Source organism: Alligator mississippiensis, chromosome 12, assembly GCF_030867095.1.
Source record: "Alligator mississippiensis isolate rAllMis1 chromosome 12, rAllMis1, whole genome shotgun sequence".
In the NCBI taxonomy this organism is placed as follows: Eukaryota; Metazoa; Chordata; order Crocodylia; family Alligatoridae; genus Alligator; species Alligator mississippiensis.
In genome coordinates this window covers 45,947,632-45,964,515 of record NC_081835.1, presented here as the reverse complement: position 1 = coordinate 45,964,515, position 16,884 = coordinate 45,947,632, and the positions used below count along the sequence as shown (strand labels likewise).

The following is a 16,884-nucleotide window of genomic DNA, read 5'->3' as shown; positions in this document are numbered from 1 at the left end:
GATGCACTCAAAGGTGCCGAAGGAGCTGGTTGATGTGCTTGCAGAGCCACTGACCATTATCTTTGAAAACTTGTGGTGATTGGGAGAGGTCCTGGTCAATTGGAAAAGGGCAAATATAGTGCCCATCTTTAAGAAAAGGAAGGAAGAGGATCTGGGTAACTACAGACCAATCAGCTTTACCTCAATCCCTAGAAAAATCATGGACCAGGCCCCTTAAGGAATCCATTTCTAAGCACTTGGGGTGCAGACAGATGTGCAGCTCCCCACTATAATGGAGAACGCTTTGCAGGAAGTGCTCTGAGTTACAATGCCCCCCTCCTCCCCACCTAACAAACACAGGTTCACTGTTGGTTCCAGGGGGAGGGGAATCTAGCTTCTGGCTGGGAGCCTGCAACTGGTTTCCCCTAGCAACAGCCCCTCCTCCCTGCAATGCTGCAGTTTTCAGAATGGGAGGGGGAAAAGGGAAGAGAGAGAGCTCATTTTAGGGGTTCCCCAGCCAGAGCTGCAGGGTGAGGTTGGTGAATTAGAGCCCCCCCACCTCAGGAGGGCTCCAGTACACCCACCCCGCCCTCCAACAGAGGCTGAAACCCCCCCAGACCAAACTCCCTCCACTTCCTTTCCCCCCTTCCATTCTGAAAACAGCTGTGGGCTGGGAGGAAGCGCAAACAGAAGTTACAGAAGATACTCTGTTTTGAAAGTCTTCATCTGACCTCTCATGCAATGAGGGTTCAGATTTTCAGCCAACTGACCAGTTTTTAAGCTGTCTGCAGCTGTGCACTTGTTTGGTCACAGCTATAAACTACTTTCTGCGGCCAGATTGGGTGAAAATTGTCATTTCTGTCTGCACCATTGGAGGAGAAGGTGATAAGCAACAGTCAACATGGATTCAACATGTGCAAGTCATGCCAGAACAACCTGATTGCCTTCTATTGTGATCCTGGACTCCTCCTGCACTGGCAATAAGGTATGATTGGATCTGATGCTGGATCCCACTATCATGCCTTCTGCCATGCATGTGTGGCATGGCAGGAGGCATGACTGTGTGAATCACATGTCAAATCCTATCATGCCTTTACCTGAATGCCTAGTGGAGCTCAAAGAATAATCTATCCTCATCCATACCAACGCAATGCTGCAGCCAGCAAAGCAAACAAAACCCTGGCTTGCATCTACTGATGCATCACAGGCAAGACCCAGGAAGTCATCCTCCTGCTTTACGTGGCCTTGGTGAGGCCGCAGCTGGAGTACTGCATCCAGTTCTGGGCTCTGCACTTTAGAAAGGATGTGGAGAAGCTTGAGAGAGTCCAGAGGAGATCTATGCACATGATGAAAGGACAAGAGAACAGGCCTTATGAGGAAAGGCTGAAGGACATGGGACTCTTCATCCTGGAGAAGCAAAGGCTCAGGGGGGACTTAGTAGCAGCCTATAAGTACATAAGGGGTGTGCACCAGGAACTGGGAGAACATCTGTTCACCAGGGCACCCCAAAGGAAGACCAGGTCCAATGGTCACAAACTCCTGGAAGACCGTTTTAGGTGGGATGTAAGAAAAAATTTCTTTACTTTCCGAGACCCCAGAGCCTGGAACAGACTCCCCCCAGAAGTGGTGCAAGCACCTACTTTCAACATTTCTAAGAAACACTTGGATGTCTATCTTGCTGGGATCATTTGATCCCAGCTGACTTTCTGCCCCTTGGGCAGGGGGCTGGACCTGATCATCTTGCGAGATCCCTTCCAGCCCTAACGTCTATGAAATCTCCTTGTAATCACCCTTCAGGGATGTGAAGACTTTATCAAATACCCCCTCAATCTTCTCTTCTTCAGATTAAATAATCCCAGTTCTTCCAACCTTTCCTTGTAAATAATGTTTCCTAGACCTATAATAATTTTTGTTGCTCTCTTCTGGACTCGTTCCAGTTGATCTACATCTTTCTTGAAGGGAACACGGCTACAAATTCAATGCAACATGCTAGTGGCCTTTTTTTTTTTTTTTGCAACAAGAGCATGCATTTGATTCATATATGATGTGCTATCCAACATAACCTGCACTGTGGCAACATGAGGACTGGCAAGGCAATGGTATACAACTTCAAGCATTTTGCTCCAGCAGTTGAAATGTAGTATTTCTTTTTGAGTTACTATGGAAAGAATATAAATGTGTTACAGATTATGTAAAATTTAGATGCAAAAGAAACAATATATATATATCACCGGAGGAATGAAAGCATTGGATATTATGATGCATATAACAACTCAGATATGTTACATTAAAAGGCATAAATTAAATGATGGAAGAAACCCTGAATTGGCCTAGAAAAAAGTACCATACTGAATGTTACTGTATCTCATCTTTAACTTCTGTACTTGTTTTCCCTTAAGTATTATATGGTGGTTTAAAAATAAAACCAAAAACAAAACTCACAGACCATCAATTGGTGTCACTTTTAAAGATTATTTCAAATAGTGTGTCATTCTGTACGTGATAGTTTATATTCTAAACCTCAATACTTTTTAAGAGAGAGGATACTTCAGCCTGTGGTGGTATCTCTGCCAAATGAAGAAAAAGAATTGGCTTTTTTTGTCTTCAAATCTGATTCCTTTTAGAATTCACAACTTTTAAATAGGTAGACAATTTCCTGACACAGCCTAGCAAAAGGTTTAAAATTATATTGTGGCTCTTAAGGCTACCTCATGCCATCATAAATACACAGGGCCAGATTTCCAAGATATTTAGGTGCCTACCTGAATTACAAGTATAATACCTTTTAAGAATGTGGCTGTTTGTTAGTAGTGCAGCCATACTGCCTTTTGTCTTGAGCCCATAAAACTGGATCTAAACAGCATGTATTTGAAAAGCATGGACAACTGACTGAAAAGGGCAGGAATAACTGAATCTATTAATATGGAATGTACTATGAGCTATTGCACATTATTTAATATTTTGCTATTTAAGGTAATCATGACACTGAGAACTGATGTGCATGTACTTAATAGATTCAGAGGCCCAATTACACAGAATAAATGTTAAGATTGCAAATGCTTTTTTAGCAGATGCTGCAGGAGCATCAGCTCTTAAACCAGCATTTCTCAATCAGAGTGCCTTATGGTCCTTTCAAGGGTGCCACAGGGTGCTATACAATGTTAGCACTTCTAGGTGTGTAAATATGATTCACAAGCTGAACCCAGAGTTTTAAAATAAAAATCCATATTGCTAAGAACATTCTGACTGGTTGTGGTCTTTCTGAGTTCTTTGCAACAAAAAAACTTCTGTTTTCTGTAGTAAAAAACAAAATAGCATTAAAACAAAGAGGTGGCAATTTCCAAGGGGTACCTCGAGTCTATCAAGGGATGCCTCACATCTAAAAAGGATGAGAACCACAAAAGCCTTACTTACTGTGACACCCAAATAGCTTACCCTGCATAGCATCCATCCTTCTTCCTACAGCTTGTTTCAACATGGCCCTTCTACAACAGTTAGCGTGTTGTATAGACAATATAGACTAATACATGTATATTTAAATCCCACACAAATCAACTAAAGACATCTAGAACTGCAGACAAATCATTTTGAAAATAAACAAAACTTAAAGCTATAAACCCCAAACTAAACATATATTTTAATCTCTATTAATGTCCCTAAACAACAAAGCAGCTTCAACCTTGAACATCTGAGATTTTTAAATTATAAATATTTCAGACTGTAAATGTGTGGAAGCAAGACCTAAATACGAATCCTTGCTGTTGCAAAACAGTCTATCAGAGGCTAAAGAGCAGCTCACTGTTGCTTTTAAGGTAATTAAACCTGCCAGGATGTTTTCAAAAGGTCTGTCAATCAGATACCACTATAAAAGAGAATCTGAACTGGAGGCAATATCAGTAGGAATGCTGAGGAAGAAAAAAGCCTTGGATAAGGTGTTTGGGGGTATTAATTCACTAGCATGATTAGCATCCTTCAAAGATGAAGATAGACTGCTCATGGACCTCCTGTGCACAGTGACAGTCTATGAACAAAGCCAGCACACAGAGGGAATAACTGCCAATGTTCTCTATTTAATTAACCGTCAGAAAGCAATACTGATCCAATAAAGCAGCCAGCCTCTGTAAGCAGTTGTGAATGGAAGCCAAACAGACAATTTCAATGCAGCTTGAAAAATCTGGCAGATTCAGTTTGAGCAAAGGCAGTTGATGCCACTGATGCTAAAATTAAAAGTAAGCTACGCGTTCATATTCAGTTGAAAATGGAACATAAATCCATGAACTTGATTGAACTACAGAAACTTTATTGACCTTTTCATGCTGTTATATCATAAATCATAGAAAAAAGACCTGGAAGGGACCTCTGGAAGTCATCTAGTTCAACCCCCTGTCTGAGGCAGGAACATCTGTATTCAAACCATCCTATAAAAATCCTTTGTCTCATTGGCAATCCCTCACAGTCAAGGATGATTGTCTTCCATGACTGCTTTATCTGTGCGTCTGAAGATGGCTGACAAGATCAATCCAGGATTGACTGGTTCTACTGTAACTTGGGCATGTGTTTCCATGTGGGGTGGGTGGCTCTGGATTTTTGGTTTGGTCCGCAACATGCTGCTCCAGCTTTCCATCTCCTGTTGTTATCATAAGGTTTCAAAGTACGGAGATCCCTGCAGCAGACACTTCCTTCATTTGGGGCGGTCCTGGACAATAGTGTCTCATGAGTTGATGTCAGTGTTGCATTTTTCTAAGTTGGCCTTGAGGATGTCCTTGAATTGCTTTCTCTGCCCTCCTCTTGAGAGTGCACCTTGACTGAGCTGGGAGAATAAAACTTGCTTTGGGATTCTAGATTCAGACCTCTGGATGATGTGGCCAGCCCAGTGAAGTTGATGTCAGATGATCATTGCCTTGATGCTCATGGTGTTTGCTTGTAAGAGGGAACTAACATTGGAGTGTCTGTCTTCCCACTGAATTCAAACAATCTTTTGCAGGCAGTGCTGATGGTACTTCACCAGAGATTTGAGGTGTCTCCTGTATGTTGTCCATGTCTCATCTCTATACAGTAAGGTAGGGATCAGAATTGCTTGATAAACCATGAGCTTGATTTCAGATTTGATGTCATGATCTTCAAACACCCATTTCCCCAGGAGTCTGAAGACTGCAGTTGCACACTTGAGGCAATGTTGGATTTTTTCATCGATGTCAGCCTTTTGCAAGAGAGGGCTTCTGAGGTACAGGAAATACTCAGTGTTCTCCAAAAGTCTCACCATGAATCTGAATTACCAGAGCTGGGGACTGCTTATTAAGAGCTTCTTGATGGAGCACCTTAGTCATCTGAATGTTAAGCATCAGTCCCATTTTCTTGTATGCCTTGGTACAGAGGTCAACGATTGCTTGAAGATCGGTTTCCAAGTAAACGCACAGGATCATCCACAGCTTACAGCATCTATGATACTGCAGGTTAATGACTGAAGTTGGGTGGTCTTGGTTTTAGCTTGGAGTCAGCTGAGATGAAACAGCTTACCATCCATTTGATAGTTTAGCTGCACTCCAACTGGAAGCCCGTTGGTGGTCAGCTGTAGCACTGTGGAAAGAAATATCAAGAAGAGTGTTGGAGGAATGATGCAGCATTGTCTGAACTCCTGTCTTACCTTTAAAGGGATCTGGGATAGAACCGTTACTGAGAACCACTACTTGCATACTGTCGTAGAGCGGGTGAAGAATGGTGATGAATTTCAGTGGGCAACCATATCTCAGCAGGATCCTCCACAGAGCTTCTTGGTTGACAGTGTCAAAGGTTTTCATGAGGTCAAAGAAGTCCATGTAGAGAGGTTTATGTTGTTCCTGGCATTTTTCCTGAAGCTGGCGAGCAGTGAAGATCATATTGGTTGCGTCTCTTGATGACCTCAACCCACACTGAGATTCTGGGTGGAGCTCTTCAGCAATGCAATGCTGCGGCTAGTAAAGCGACCAAAATGATGGCTTGCATCCATAGATGCTTCTCAAGCAAATCCCGGGACGTCATTCTCCCCTTGTACTTGGCTTTGGTGAGGCCACAGCTGGAGTACTGCGTCCAGTTTTGGGCCCCACAATTCAAAAAAGGATGTGGAGAAGCTTGAGAGAGTCCAGAGAAGAGCCATGTGCATGATCAGAGGTCAGGAAAACAGACCTTACGATGACAGGCTGAAAACTATGGGGCTCTTTAGCTTGGAAAAGCACAGGCTCAGGGGTGATCTGATGGCCACCTATAAGTTTTATCTGGGGTGACCACCAGGATCTGGGGGAACGTTTTTTCACCAGAGTGCCCCAAGGGATGACAAGGTTGAACAGTTATAAACTACTGCAAGACCGTTTCAGGCTGGACATAAGGAAGAATTTCTTTATTGTCTTAGCCCCCAAGGTCTGGAATAGCCTGCCACTGGAGGTGGTTCAAGCACCTACATTGAACACTTTCAAGAAAAAATTGGATGCTCATCTTGCTGGGATCCTATGACCCCAGCTGACTTCCTGCCTTTGGGTGAGGGGCTGGACTCGATCTTCCAAGGTCCCTTCCAGCCCTAATGTCTATGAAATCTATGAAGTGGAAGAAGACTGTTCAAGAGGGTTCTCACAATGATCTTTTCTATGGTGGACAGCAAGGCGATCCCTCTGTAATTTCTACAGTAGGACCTATCTCCTTTCTTGAAGATTGTCACAATCATGGCATCCCTGGGGTCATCTGGGATTTCATCATCATTTTACACAGTCAACTCTCACAAAGCCACAAGACACAACACCTCAATCTGCCACTTCTCCATGTTCACTTTAAAATGTGGAGCCCAAAACTGCACATAACTCTAGATAAGGCCTAACCAGTGCTAAGTAGAAAGGCACAATCTTCTCCTGTGCTTCTACTGACACATCCCAAAAGCACATTTTGCTTTTTGTGCAGCTGTGAGGAAAAGTCTTCTTTGTATTATGAATAACAATCAATAGTTCATTCTTTATACCAGTGCTTCTCAGTCTTTTCATTTTATTTATATGCAGTAGACAGGTATGTGGATCCACACATCCTCAAACTTTTGTGCCTTGTCTGTATCTCTTCATTTTTTTTTTATCCAGCTTCTTTCTAAATCTACCTTTTTTGTTTTCAGTCTTCTTTCATCCCTTTGATACTTTCCCACCTCTATTTAGCTTTCTATTTTTAACATGTTTGCTTTCTTGTATTTTTCTGGCCTTTCCTTGGTTGCTAGCCCAGCTACCCCTCCCTTTGCTAGAAATGTGGGTGTCCATCAGTGACTGTAAGCCTTGGCATGTGCTCATGAAGCTATGTTTTTCATGAGAACATACACAAAGTTTAAATTTATGAAGCATTTCCTGGAACAGTAGTCCTGTATGTAGGAACTGTTCCTATGGTCATGTGAACTAGAAAACAGTTACAGATGCAGGGAGGGAAGGTGTTTTATCAAGGTGATGCCAAATGCTTTACCCACAGAACCTTTCTTGTAGGAAATCAAGGTAAATCTACAGGGTCATGGAGTTTTACCCACATTCATGGCTCTTTCTTTTGTCCCCTCTTCATGAAATCTAGGTTGCTATTTCTTCCAGGGATCCCACCCCACAGCTGGAGAATACTACATTACCTATTTTAAACCCTTTTAAAAATTAAGCTTTGTAGTACTGTGAACACTATGAAAAAGTAGAACAACAGAAAAAGTAGTGGTGTATGGATTCTCCTCAGTGATGTGTATTCAAATGGGTACTCTGAAAGAATCCCCCACCATGCAACCTGGCTGAATCATCATATCTTTAAAAAGGGACCTATATGTAATTTGAGTTTAGTTCCTACATATTTACCAGCTGTCTGGAAGCCACAGGAAAAAGCAAAAGCAGGTGGAACATTCCCTGAACTAACCCCCCATTTCCCTTCCCCTTTCAAAACAGCTTCCTTTTGAAAAGAAGCATCCCAAAGTAGGCTACAGTGGTTACTCTTGAAAGACCTGTGCATTAGTATTAGCAAGTCAAATCAAATTGTTTAGAACAGAGGTTGGAAACTTTTTAAGGCTGAGGGCTAGACTGACCCAGGTTGGGTAAGAGGTGGAGGAAGGGAAAGTGCTAGGACTCAGCTGCCACCACTACTGCTTTTCCACACTGAAGCACAGGGAGAGAAACTGCTGCCAAACGTCCTTGAACTCCATGTCTACAGGTCAAGTGCCATGGGCTAGATTCAGCCTGCAGGCCACAGGTGGCTGACCCCTGGTTTAGAAGGTCAGAGAGCTCATCAATATAGAAGGCGCACATTTTATACATTCCTGAAAACGTTGTTACATTACTACTTTTTACACAAGAAGGAAGGCTGTAGAAACCTGATAAAGAAAGGGATTCATAAAAAACCTACCAATCTTTCCCATGGAATTCAGAGCTCACTGTTTGGTTTCTGACACGTGGTTCCAATGCAGTTATATAGTAATAAACTATAGAATACACAATGCACATACATAATTTCTTTCCCCTTCTGGAATTACTCACGTGTAAACTTTCAGAACAAAATCCTTTTCTTCTTTCAGTTCAGAGATGGACTGAAGTACATCCATGATGCTCAATACTGCACAGCCATAGGGCCGACGGTAATGGAGATGTGGGGGACCCTTTTTTGAATCATTTAGCAGCATGCGACCTTAAACAGATAACAGTGGTTAGAAAGTCAAGTTTAGCCATTCCTTCTACTATCTTTCTGTTGTCTTTGTGTATGTGTCTATGTATACATTTATAAAATACAAACCATTGTGAACATGTTTCCATATATTGCCAACTCCCTCCTTTCATATAATATTATATATCATTTCATATAAAAGAATGTATATTAAATGCATTATGGTGCCAATGGTTGTCAGTTTTCTTTCTAACACATGAGGGAACATTTTGAAAAAGGAAACTACTTCAACTGAATACTTTTCAATTATTTGTGTCATTTTTTTAATGATCTAACAGTTTTCAAGTGCAGAATACACTATTATGATCTGGTCTGATTTCTTACATAACCCAAGCCACAGTATTTCTTCCTGTAATTTTTAAAAGAAGTTTAATAATTTGAGGATTAACTAAAGCATACCTTGTAGCAATATTTATAAGCCTAATTTAGATGGAACATTTTTATACAAGTGTATGGCACTGGATTCAGATAATGAAGAATTGATACTTAAAATGCTCTTGCGAATTTAAGGATTTTTATTATTACGCACAGAAAAACATAACAAATCTATGGCTTCATTTAGATTGTATGAGCATTAAGAAAAATATCTGTTGCTGATACCCAGTGTCACTAAAAGCTGTGTCAAACACAATTTAACTGCACATATACTCCAACAAGCACTATTCATCCATGTTTCAGAAATGGTGGTTAGGCCTCAAAGTGACTGAACAACTCAAAACTTGGAAACATGAAAAGTGTTGTGCTGCCCACTATTACATAAAATTCTTGCATCTGAAAGAACTCAGTAGAAAGCCTATTATTCTGATTAACTGATTGTCCCAGTGAGAGTTGAGTTTAAAAAAAATCTGAAAAAAACCCTGCAATAAAATATTATATTCTGCATAAATACAAGAAATACTACTTGAGCAACTTCTTAAATAAAAGATCAAAACTTATAATGAACTATCTCCTAACTTCTTGATGCTGGTTAAATGCATCCCTGCTATGAAATTTATTTCTTTTTTAATACTGTGAGTGTGCACAGCCATTTGGGGAGGTTAGATTGGGTTAAAATGGCCTCCTGATCCAAGGTAAGTTGGGATGGGAAAGGCTAGGGGATGGGCTTGCATGGGGGGCAAGTAGGGTCCATGGGGGAGAGGGTCAGGAGAGCAGGTGAGGTCTGCAAGGAGGAATGGGGGGGGAGCAAGCAGGGTCTGCAGGGGAGCAAGCAGTGTCCATGGGTGGATCAGGATGGCAGGCAGAGTCCATGGGGGGTTGGTGGGTCTGGGAGGGTTGGGTGGGAACAGAGGGGGCTCACAGAGTCCATGGGGGAGCTCTCTCTCTCCCCAGGACTTGGGGCTCTGTTTAGCCTCCCAACCCCCACATCCCCAGACAAACAATCTCCACTGGATAAACCAACCTCCACCGTTCTGCCTGCCCCTCCCCCCACCCTGACTTATTTCCTTGGCTCCTGACGCTGGTGAATGCTGGTAAAATTGGCTCCAGAATCAGCTTGCAGGATGGGGGGGTATGGTGGGCTTCATGTGTGGGAAGTGCTGGCTGATCTGCAGGGGCAGGCAGTGTCTGTTTGGTAGGGCTGTGTGAAGCTTTGGGTGGTGATTTGATTCGGAGGAGATTTGGCCCGATTCAGTGGCTGAATATCCGAATCAGAATTGAATCAGGGAACCAATTAAAAGGTCCAAATCTATTCAAAGCTCTCCAAATCTTCAGAAAACATTCGGAGAGCTTTGATTCAGGCAGTCCCCAGTGGCTGCAGCAGGGAGCTGCAGCCAACTCTGAGTTGGTAAGTACTAGGGGTGGGGGCAAAGGGACTATGGGGGGACCGCTGCCAGCCCCCAGCCCCTGCCTGCTCCCCCCCTGTTTTTTCCAAGTGTGGGAGCTGGGGTGGGCGGGGCATCCATTGCTGGGCTGCAGGGGATGGGCCTGGCTGATTCGGAGACTCAGGATCAGATTCGGCCAAACAGATTCGGGACAGTGATTCGAATCACCAAATCGAATCACTGTCCCCCAAATCGTCTGAATCCGAAGCAAATACTAGCGGCTTTGCACAGGCTTACTTTTTGGGGATGGGGGTGGAGGAGCCTGGATGCCAAAAATAGCCTGGTGACAGGGGGAAAGTAGAAAAAGTGCAGCCCTGGAGGTGGGGCTGGTACCTGAGCTTTTCCAGCCCTGGGACTGTGTTGAGAACTGTAGAGAAAGAGGACAGTTAGATCGGTCTAAAAATGGCCAACCCAGTCTCAGTTAGGTATACCTGGAAGGTACAGCTCACCCTTAGCTTGACCTAACTAGTGTAAAGTCCACACCAGAGGGAACTAACTTAATCAGGTGGCCATTTTTAATGTTATCTAACATCCTCCTAACCTCCCTGAATGTTTGTATGTAGCCTGTACGTTGAAAAGCAGCAGTAAATTGCCTGTTTTTGGGTAAGCAGTGGAAAAAGAGGCGTTTCCATTTATCCAGTAAATTATTTAGAAATTTGTACATGACCAGGTACACTGACATCTTCTTCAGCAAACTGACTTTATTTCCATACCCTGTCTTTTATTCAAAGTTAAAAAGGCTGCATGAGAACCCTAATATCTTTTATTTCAAACAGAGTATTACCCAATTCTCCTGCTCAAGATCAAGAAAAATCTCTGGCTAATAATTATTAAGTTGTATTAATATCCATTTCCATTACTGTATTTGAATTTGTCTCAACCAAAAGTCAGGGTCCATACCTAAGCTTCTAAACTGGTTAAACTCATCATATTGTTAATTCAGTCCAAGCAATGTTTAAAAACCAACAATTTTAAATTCATTTTGAGGTAATATTTAAAAATGTACTTAATAAAGCATACTGTACCTATTCGAACTACATGGGCAACTATGTACAAGTCTCTCTTCATGTCCTTGCTGCTGAGATCCTAACAGATTGGGAAAGACGTAGACGTTAAAAAAAAAGTAACATAACACACTTTAAAAACAAAGTGAGTTTGTAAAACTCCTCCCACACCCAAACCAAAATCCACAAGCAATGATCAGTAATACATACCAATACTTTTCATCTTTAAATATGCTACAAATAGGTAGAAGGCTATTATAATTTTCATTTACATATTAGGAAAGAGAGAGGCTCTCACTATGGACAACCATTCATTTGCTGTGGCACTTGGTAGTGCTACCAAAATACAGTGCCATGGGGGCATATAGGTGTTCCAGCCCCCTGGCTGGAAAGCTAGCTTTCCAGTCAGGAAGCAATATGGAGCTGCTGCTTTGGTTCCTCCAAGGAAGACTGTGAGCAAGCCCAATCAGTCAGCCTGTCCTCTCCAGAAAGTTATCAGTAATCAGCAGCTCTCTCTATATTCCTGTGAAAGCTGTGGGAGCTCTTTCTACTGCCACTGCAGTAGAGGGGCTTTCCCCACTGTTCCTGTGGCAGCAATCTACCCACTCTTCCGAGTATCAAGGCTTCTACTGCTCTCTCTTCCTCTCTCCTTGAAAGTTGCGGGGTGGGTGAAAAATGGAGCGCAGAGCACCATGACTTCTGCAGGACTACAAGTAATTAAACATTACAAGTGGCTCTACAAAACGAAGCACTAGTTCTGGTTTCAAACAGATACTTTTCTGTAGCGCTTGGGTCATGCTGTAGTGCTACAGATGCATACTGGCATGCTCACATTTTGTAGTGCTACAAGGGCTTTTGCAGGGTTTCAAGTCTGACAGCTGCTCATACCCTTTGTTTTGGGTAAGGAAGTGCTATAGGAGATTAAATCAAAGATCTACAGCACTCTACCATATAAAAAAAATGCACAGCTCTGTGCAGACTCAGTAGTGTAACTGAGGGGAGGGCAACCAGAACACTAGCCACGGGCACTACTTTTGTTTGTGTGGGGAGCACACAGAAATAGGTGCTCCTGATGGCACCACTGCCGTTGGTACTGAGGCAGCTAGCACTGCCCCATGCCTTGCACCTGTCCCCACTACACCTCCGCATGCACACCATGTCCTAAAGAGCTTACAGTCTAAATGAGCTTGCAACCTAAAACTTCACTCCCTCATTTCACTGGATGGAAGGCCAGGAGACATGTATCTAGCACTTTTCTAGATACTGGGTGCATCTACACGAGATGCTTTACTGAGCAGTAGCACAGTTTACTGCACAGGAAGCATGTGTCTACAGGTGTACACGTTTACTGCACAGTAAACCTTCCTAATCGTGAGTAAATTTGCTACCTGCAAATGCAAGTAGCAAATTTACCTGCAATAGTTATTGCGCAGTAGCGCTTGTGTGGATGCCTGATTGGCCACCAGGGAGTGGAAGATTGCTCCCTGCCCCTGGGAGTTGCCTGCTGCCAAGGCAGGCTCCACCATGACAGCCCAGGTGGAGACTATGTCCCCCTACCCCGGCAGCAGGGAGCTGCAAGCCCCCTGCTCCGAGATCGCTATTGTGATTGGAGAGCTGGGGGCTGGAAGATCCTTAACTCCCAGTGCCAGCTCTGTGACCACAGGGCCAGCACTGGGAGATCCTTATCTCCCAACACTAGCTGTGTGACCGCAGAGGATCTCCAACTGCAGATTTCCCATTGGGAGATAAGGATCTCTGACTGCGGAGCTGGCACTGGGAGCTCCCTGCTGGTGGGGGCTGGAAAGCTTTTCCCCCCACTCAGCTCCATGATTGCAGAGCTGAGTGGGGAACAGGCTGGAGAGCCTGTTCTCTGCTTAGCTCTGTGAGTGCAGTGAATAAAGTCTCAAGTTTCAGGTAAAAAAAAATAATAGTGACCCCCTCCCCCAGATACTTAGACCTTCTGATTATCTGTGTTCATTTTCCATAATCAAATATGTAAAATTCAGTTCTATCTTAAGTGAATAATGTATGCAAAGTGTCTCAAAAATGAATATTTACTTCAGTTTCAGGAGTACAGACATACTGATAAAACCACAGCCAACTCTCATCTCTGTATGGGTTTGCTGATTTATTGTTTGTAACTATAAGGAGTCAATGATGGACTTTTGGAACATACACAAGAATTTACATTGCAAGTTATGCTCTTGCTTTCTAAGGAAACAAGAAGCATCTCTGGCAATCAATAATTCTCCATCTTCCTGACAACTGAGATGTGCATAATTTTTGTGAGACACCCTGTATGTATATTCAACTTGGCTACTTTTTACCTCCAGAGCAGCATGACAGGGGAAAGCTTTTAAAATCTCTCTGGCCATGTCCACATGAGTGCAGACACTTGGTTCTCCGGGGACAATTAGCAGCGGGACACCTTGTTCTGCTGCTAGTTCTCCCCAGAGAATGACTGTGCCATGCGCCTTCTGGTGCATGGCAGGTTACCCTGGGTGGTGTAGGGGAGGCTGTGGCCAGCACTGGGCTGGCTCCAGAAGCCTTACCTGGGGCCCTGGGGGCCTCCTGGGGCTGCAGCAGTGGCAATCCTGCCGCTTGGAGCCTGGACGGCAGCCAGAGTGTGGCTCCAGTCAGCCAGGCTCTGGTTCTGAGTGGTGCAGGTTGCCCCCATGTGTGCTGGTCTGCTGCTTTTTTTTTTTTGACCCTTGGATATCCAGGGGTCAAAAAACCCCCTATGCTGCTCCCTTACAGCATGGAGAACAGCTTGACGTGCAGTATGTGGCACCATAGATGTGTCTGCATTGCCACATACCGCACGGCTGTGCTTATCTGGATGCAGCCTCTAGTTGAAGCCCAGACAGGCAAAAGGAAAGTACAAAAGGGAAAGTGACCCTTTAAAATGGCACTGAGTAGCTGAGCAGAAGTGTCAACATTCATCTCTGTTGAATTCAGTTTTTCAAAAATGTTTCACTATTTTGACAAATCTTTTTGAAAAACAAGGAGACATGGAAAGATTTGTTACTGACTGTTCTTTAACTGCATCACTTCATACATGCATGTTGGATTTTACATACTTAACTTTAAAAAAAATTTACTATTTTTGCTTGTTTCAAATAACCCTGTTCTAATGATGTTTTCATATGAATAATTGGTATACTTTTCCCCCTGGCTTATCCTTGAGGAAACACAGGATGATTAAGAAGCCAGTTGTAGGAAACAGAATATGCAATTCAAATTCTGTGTTCATGAACGCAAAAAATCAGTGACATTGCAACGGTGTAAAAGACTGAAACTTGACTTTGTATACAGTCTGACATTCACAATTTAAAACAGTATGTTTAAAGTGGACTACATGAATAGACTCTGTGACCATTAAAAACCTGGTCCAAGATTAAATTGTACAATTAATGTAATTTAGGGCCCTGCCACATGTTCAAATTACAGCTGGATAGAAATCGGCTATAAAGTTATTACCCATTTTCAAACACTAACTCTGTAGCTGATTGGCTCTTTTTATAGCTGGGTGAACATTTTCATGGCATGATAATTACTTAGCATGTGTGGCCAGTCTAAATTTATTGCGGGTTGGACCAGTTAATTGTATAATATATGTAACGTGTGGCAGGGGCCTTATTCTCAGTATGTGCACAAAGCTTGAAGAAAATTTTAATGACATTAATGATCCCAGAGCACGGTAGCACTGTAACCAGAATAATGAAGCTGGAAATTTAAAACCATCAACCCTCTATTTCCTTAATGTATTTCAACTAAAATTTGGTGTCTTGAGCTAAAGGGATATCACCTATGCTTAACATTTGTTTTAAAACAAAAACCAAAACAAAATAGTAGTATATTGTTCTTTAGCATAGCAGTTATTCCAAATGAGATTAAACCATTGTCCTCATTCCTGTGAAATGTGTACAGAAACCAACAGTGAATAAGATACCCTCAGGATCAGCCCTCAAGATGCAAAAAAGAATTCTGTACTATGAGAGGCCCGAAGCATTTCTTCTCACATAAGCACCATTGCTTAACACCACTTTGGGATACTGTTTAACTATGTTATTGCACTCTAGGCAAGGATGATTTGAGAGGCAGGTTCCACATATTGTACAGAGACTCATTGAGGTAGCATTATGACACTTCATAATGTACAAAGCCATTTAGAAGCAGCTGTTGTTTCTCTTTCTATACTCCTAAAATAAATATCTTGTTATTTAGTATTTTATCTGATAGAATCTCCAAATCCTTCACAATCCGTGTAAAAAAGAAGTTATCTTCTGCTATGCTAGGGATGAAGGACAGCAGACAGGTGAAAAATTAAGATGACTACAGTACTCAGAAAAAAGGTCTATGGGGAAATTTCAGTCATGGAAAATGGTTAACTTTTACTGTCACAAAAAGTTATGCGATCTATAATATCCATATTAATCAGTTTGTCTCTTCCACAAACCACAAGATTTAGCATAGATTGCTGTATGAGGGTCAGCTGAGAAGCTGCCAGCCCAGAGACAGTGCCTGATCCTTACTATAATTTTAATAAAATAGCCGTGAATCTTCTTTTCCTTTAATTAACCGATAACCTCAATCCTAATGATGGTGGCAACAACCAACCTTTTTGAGTATGTAAGTGGTAAGGCAGTTAGATTTTTCTGTAACAATATGGTTTTTCAACTACCACATTTTACAAAATATGAAAAACAAAAACTCCATTTCTTTAGTAGAAAATTTATGAATGAATATGCTCATTGTTTTTATAAGAATAACACATAGCACTTCTGTGCACAAAAACCAATCAATGTCCAGTCAAGAGAAAGAGGGAAAAATTCTGCAACTGTGGAAATTGATTGTAAAATGGCAAAAGGTTAATTTAATAAATTAAAAACAATCTTTATTGGAAAACAAAATATATATCCTAATCTTGCATGGCAGCTTTCTATCCCAACCAACTAGAGAAAGCAAACCCTGAAAACGTGAGATTTATGTAGACAGCTTGGGCAGTATTCTAACATCCCTTGTGCACCTAAATGGCAGTTTTCCAGCCATGTAAGTGGACTTACTGGTACTTACGAACACTGCACAATTCTATTACCTCTGCAGTGTGGATGCATAAACATGAATATTTATACTGGGCATGTAAAGTAGGGTGTGCACTGACCACACAGGGATGCAGGTAGAAAATGGCCATTTACATGCACACAGGTAAATCAAATTCTACCCTCAGTAGCTATTATCTCCTCCCCACAACACAGTTAGTTAGAATATTTTCAGCTAAAATTTTACACATTAATAATGGGCGTGTATGCTTAGCTGCATACCTGTTTGGACAGTGCATAGCTTTCTAAACATGCTTGGTGTACACACAGATTCTTAGGCACTCACACAGCATC

The 16,884-nt window shown here is 42.3% G+C and overlaps 1 protein-coding gene across 8 annotated transcripts in view; it reads right to left on the bottom strand.

Annotated features, from left to right (window-relative positions):
- The window catches only part of DOCK3 (dedicator of cytokinesis 3), a 664,549-nt gene that overhangs the window by 213,212 nt on the left and 434,453 nt on the right, over positions 1–16,884 (bottom strand). For all 8 annotated transcript variants that reach the window (XM_059715389.1, XM_059715393.1, XM_059715390.1 and 5 more), the window contains exons 11-12: positions 11,510–11,570; positions 8,481–8,628 (exon numbers count right to left, since the gene is read on the bottom strand). In XM_059715389.1, coding sequence (XP_059571372.1) covers positions 8,481–8,628; positions 11,510–11,570 — 209 coding nt within the window. The remainder of the gene's footprint in view (positions 1–8,480; positions 8,629–11,509; positions 11,571–16,884) is intronic.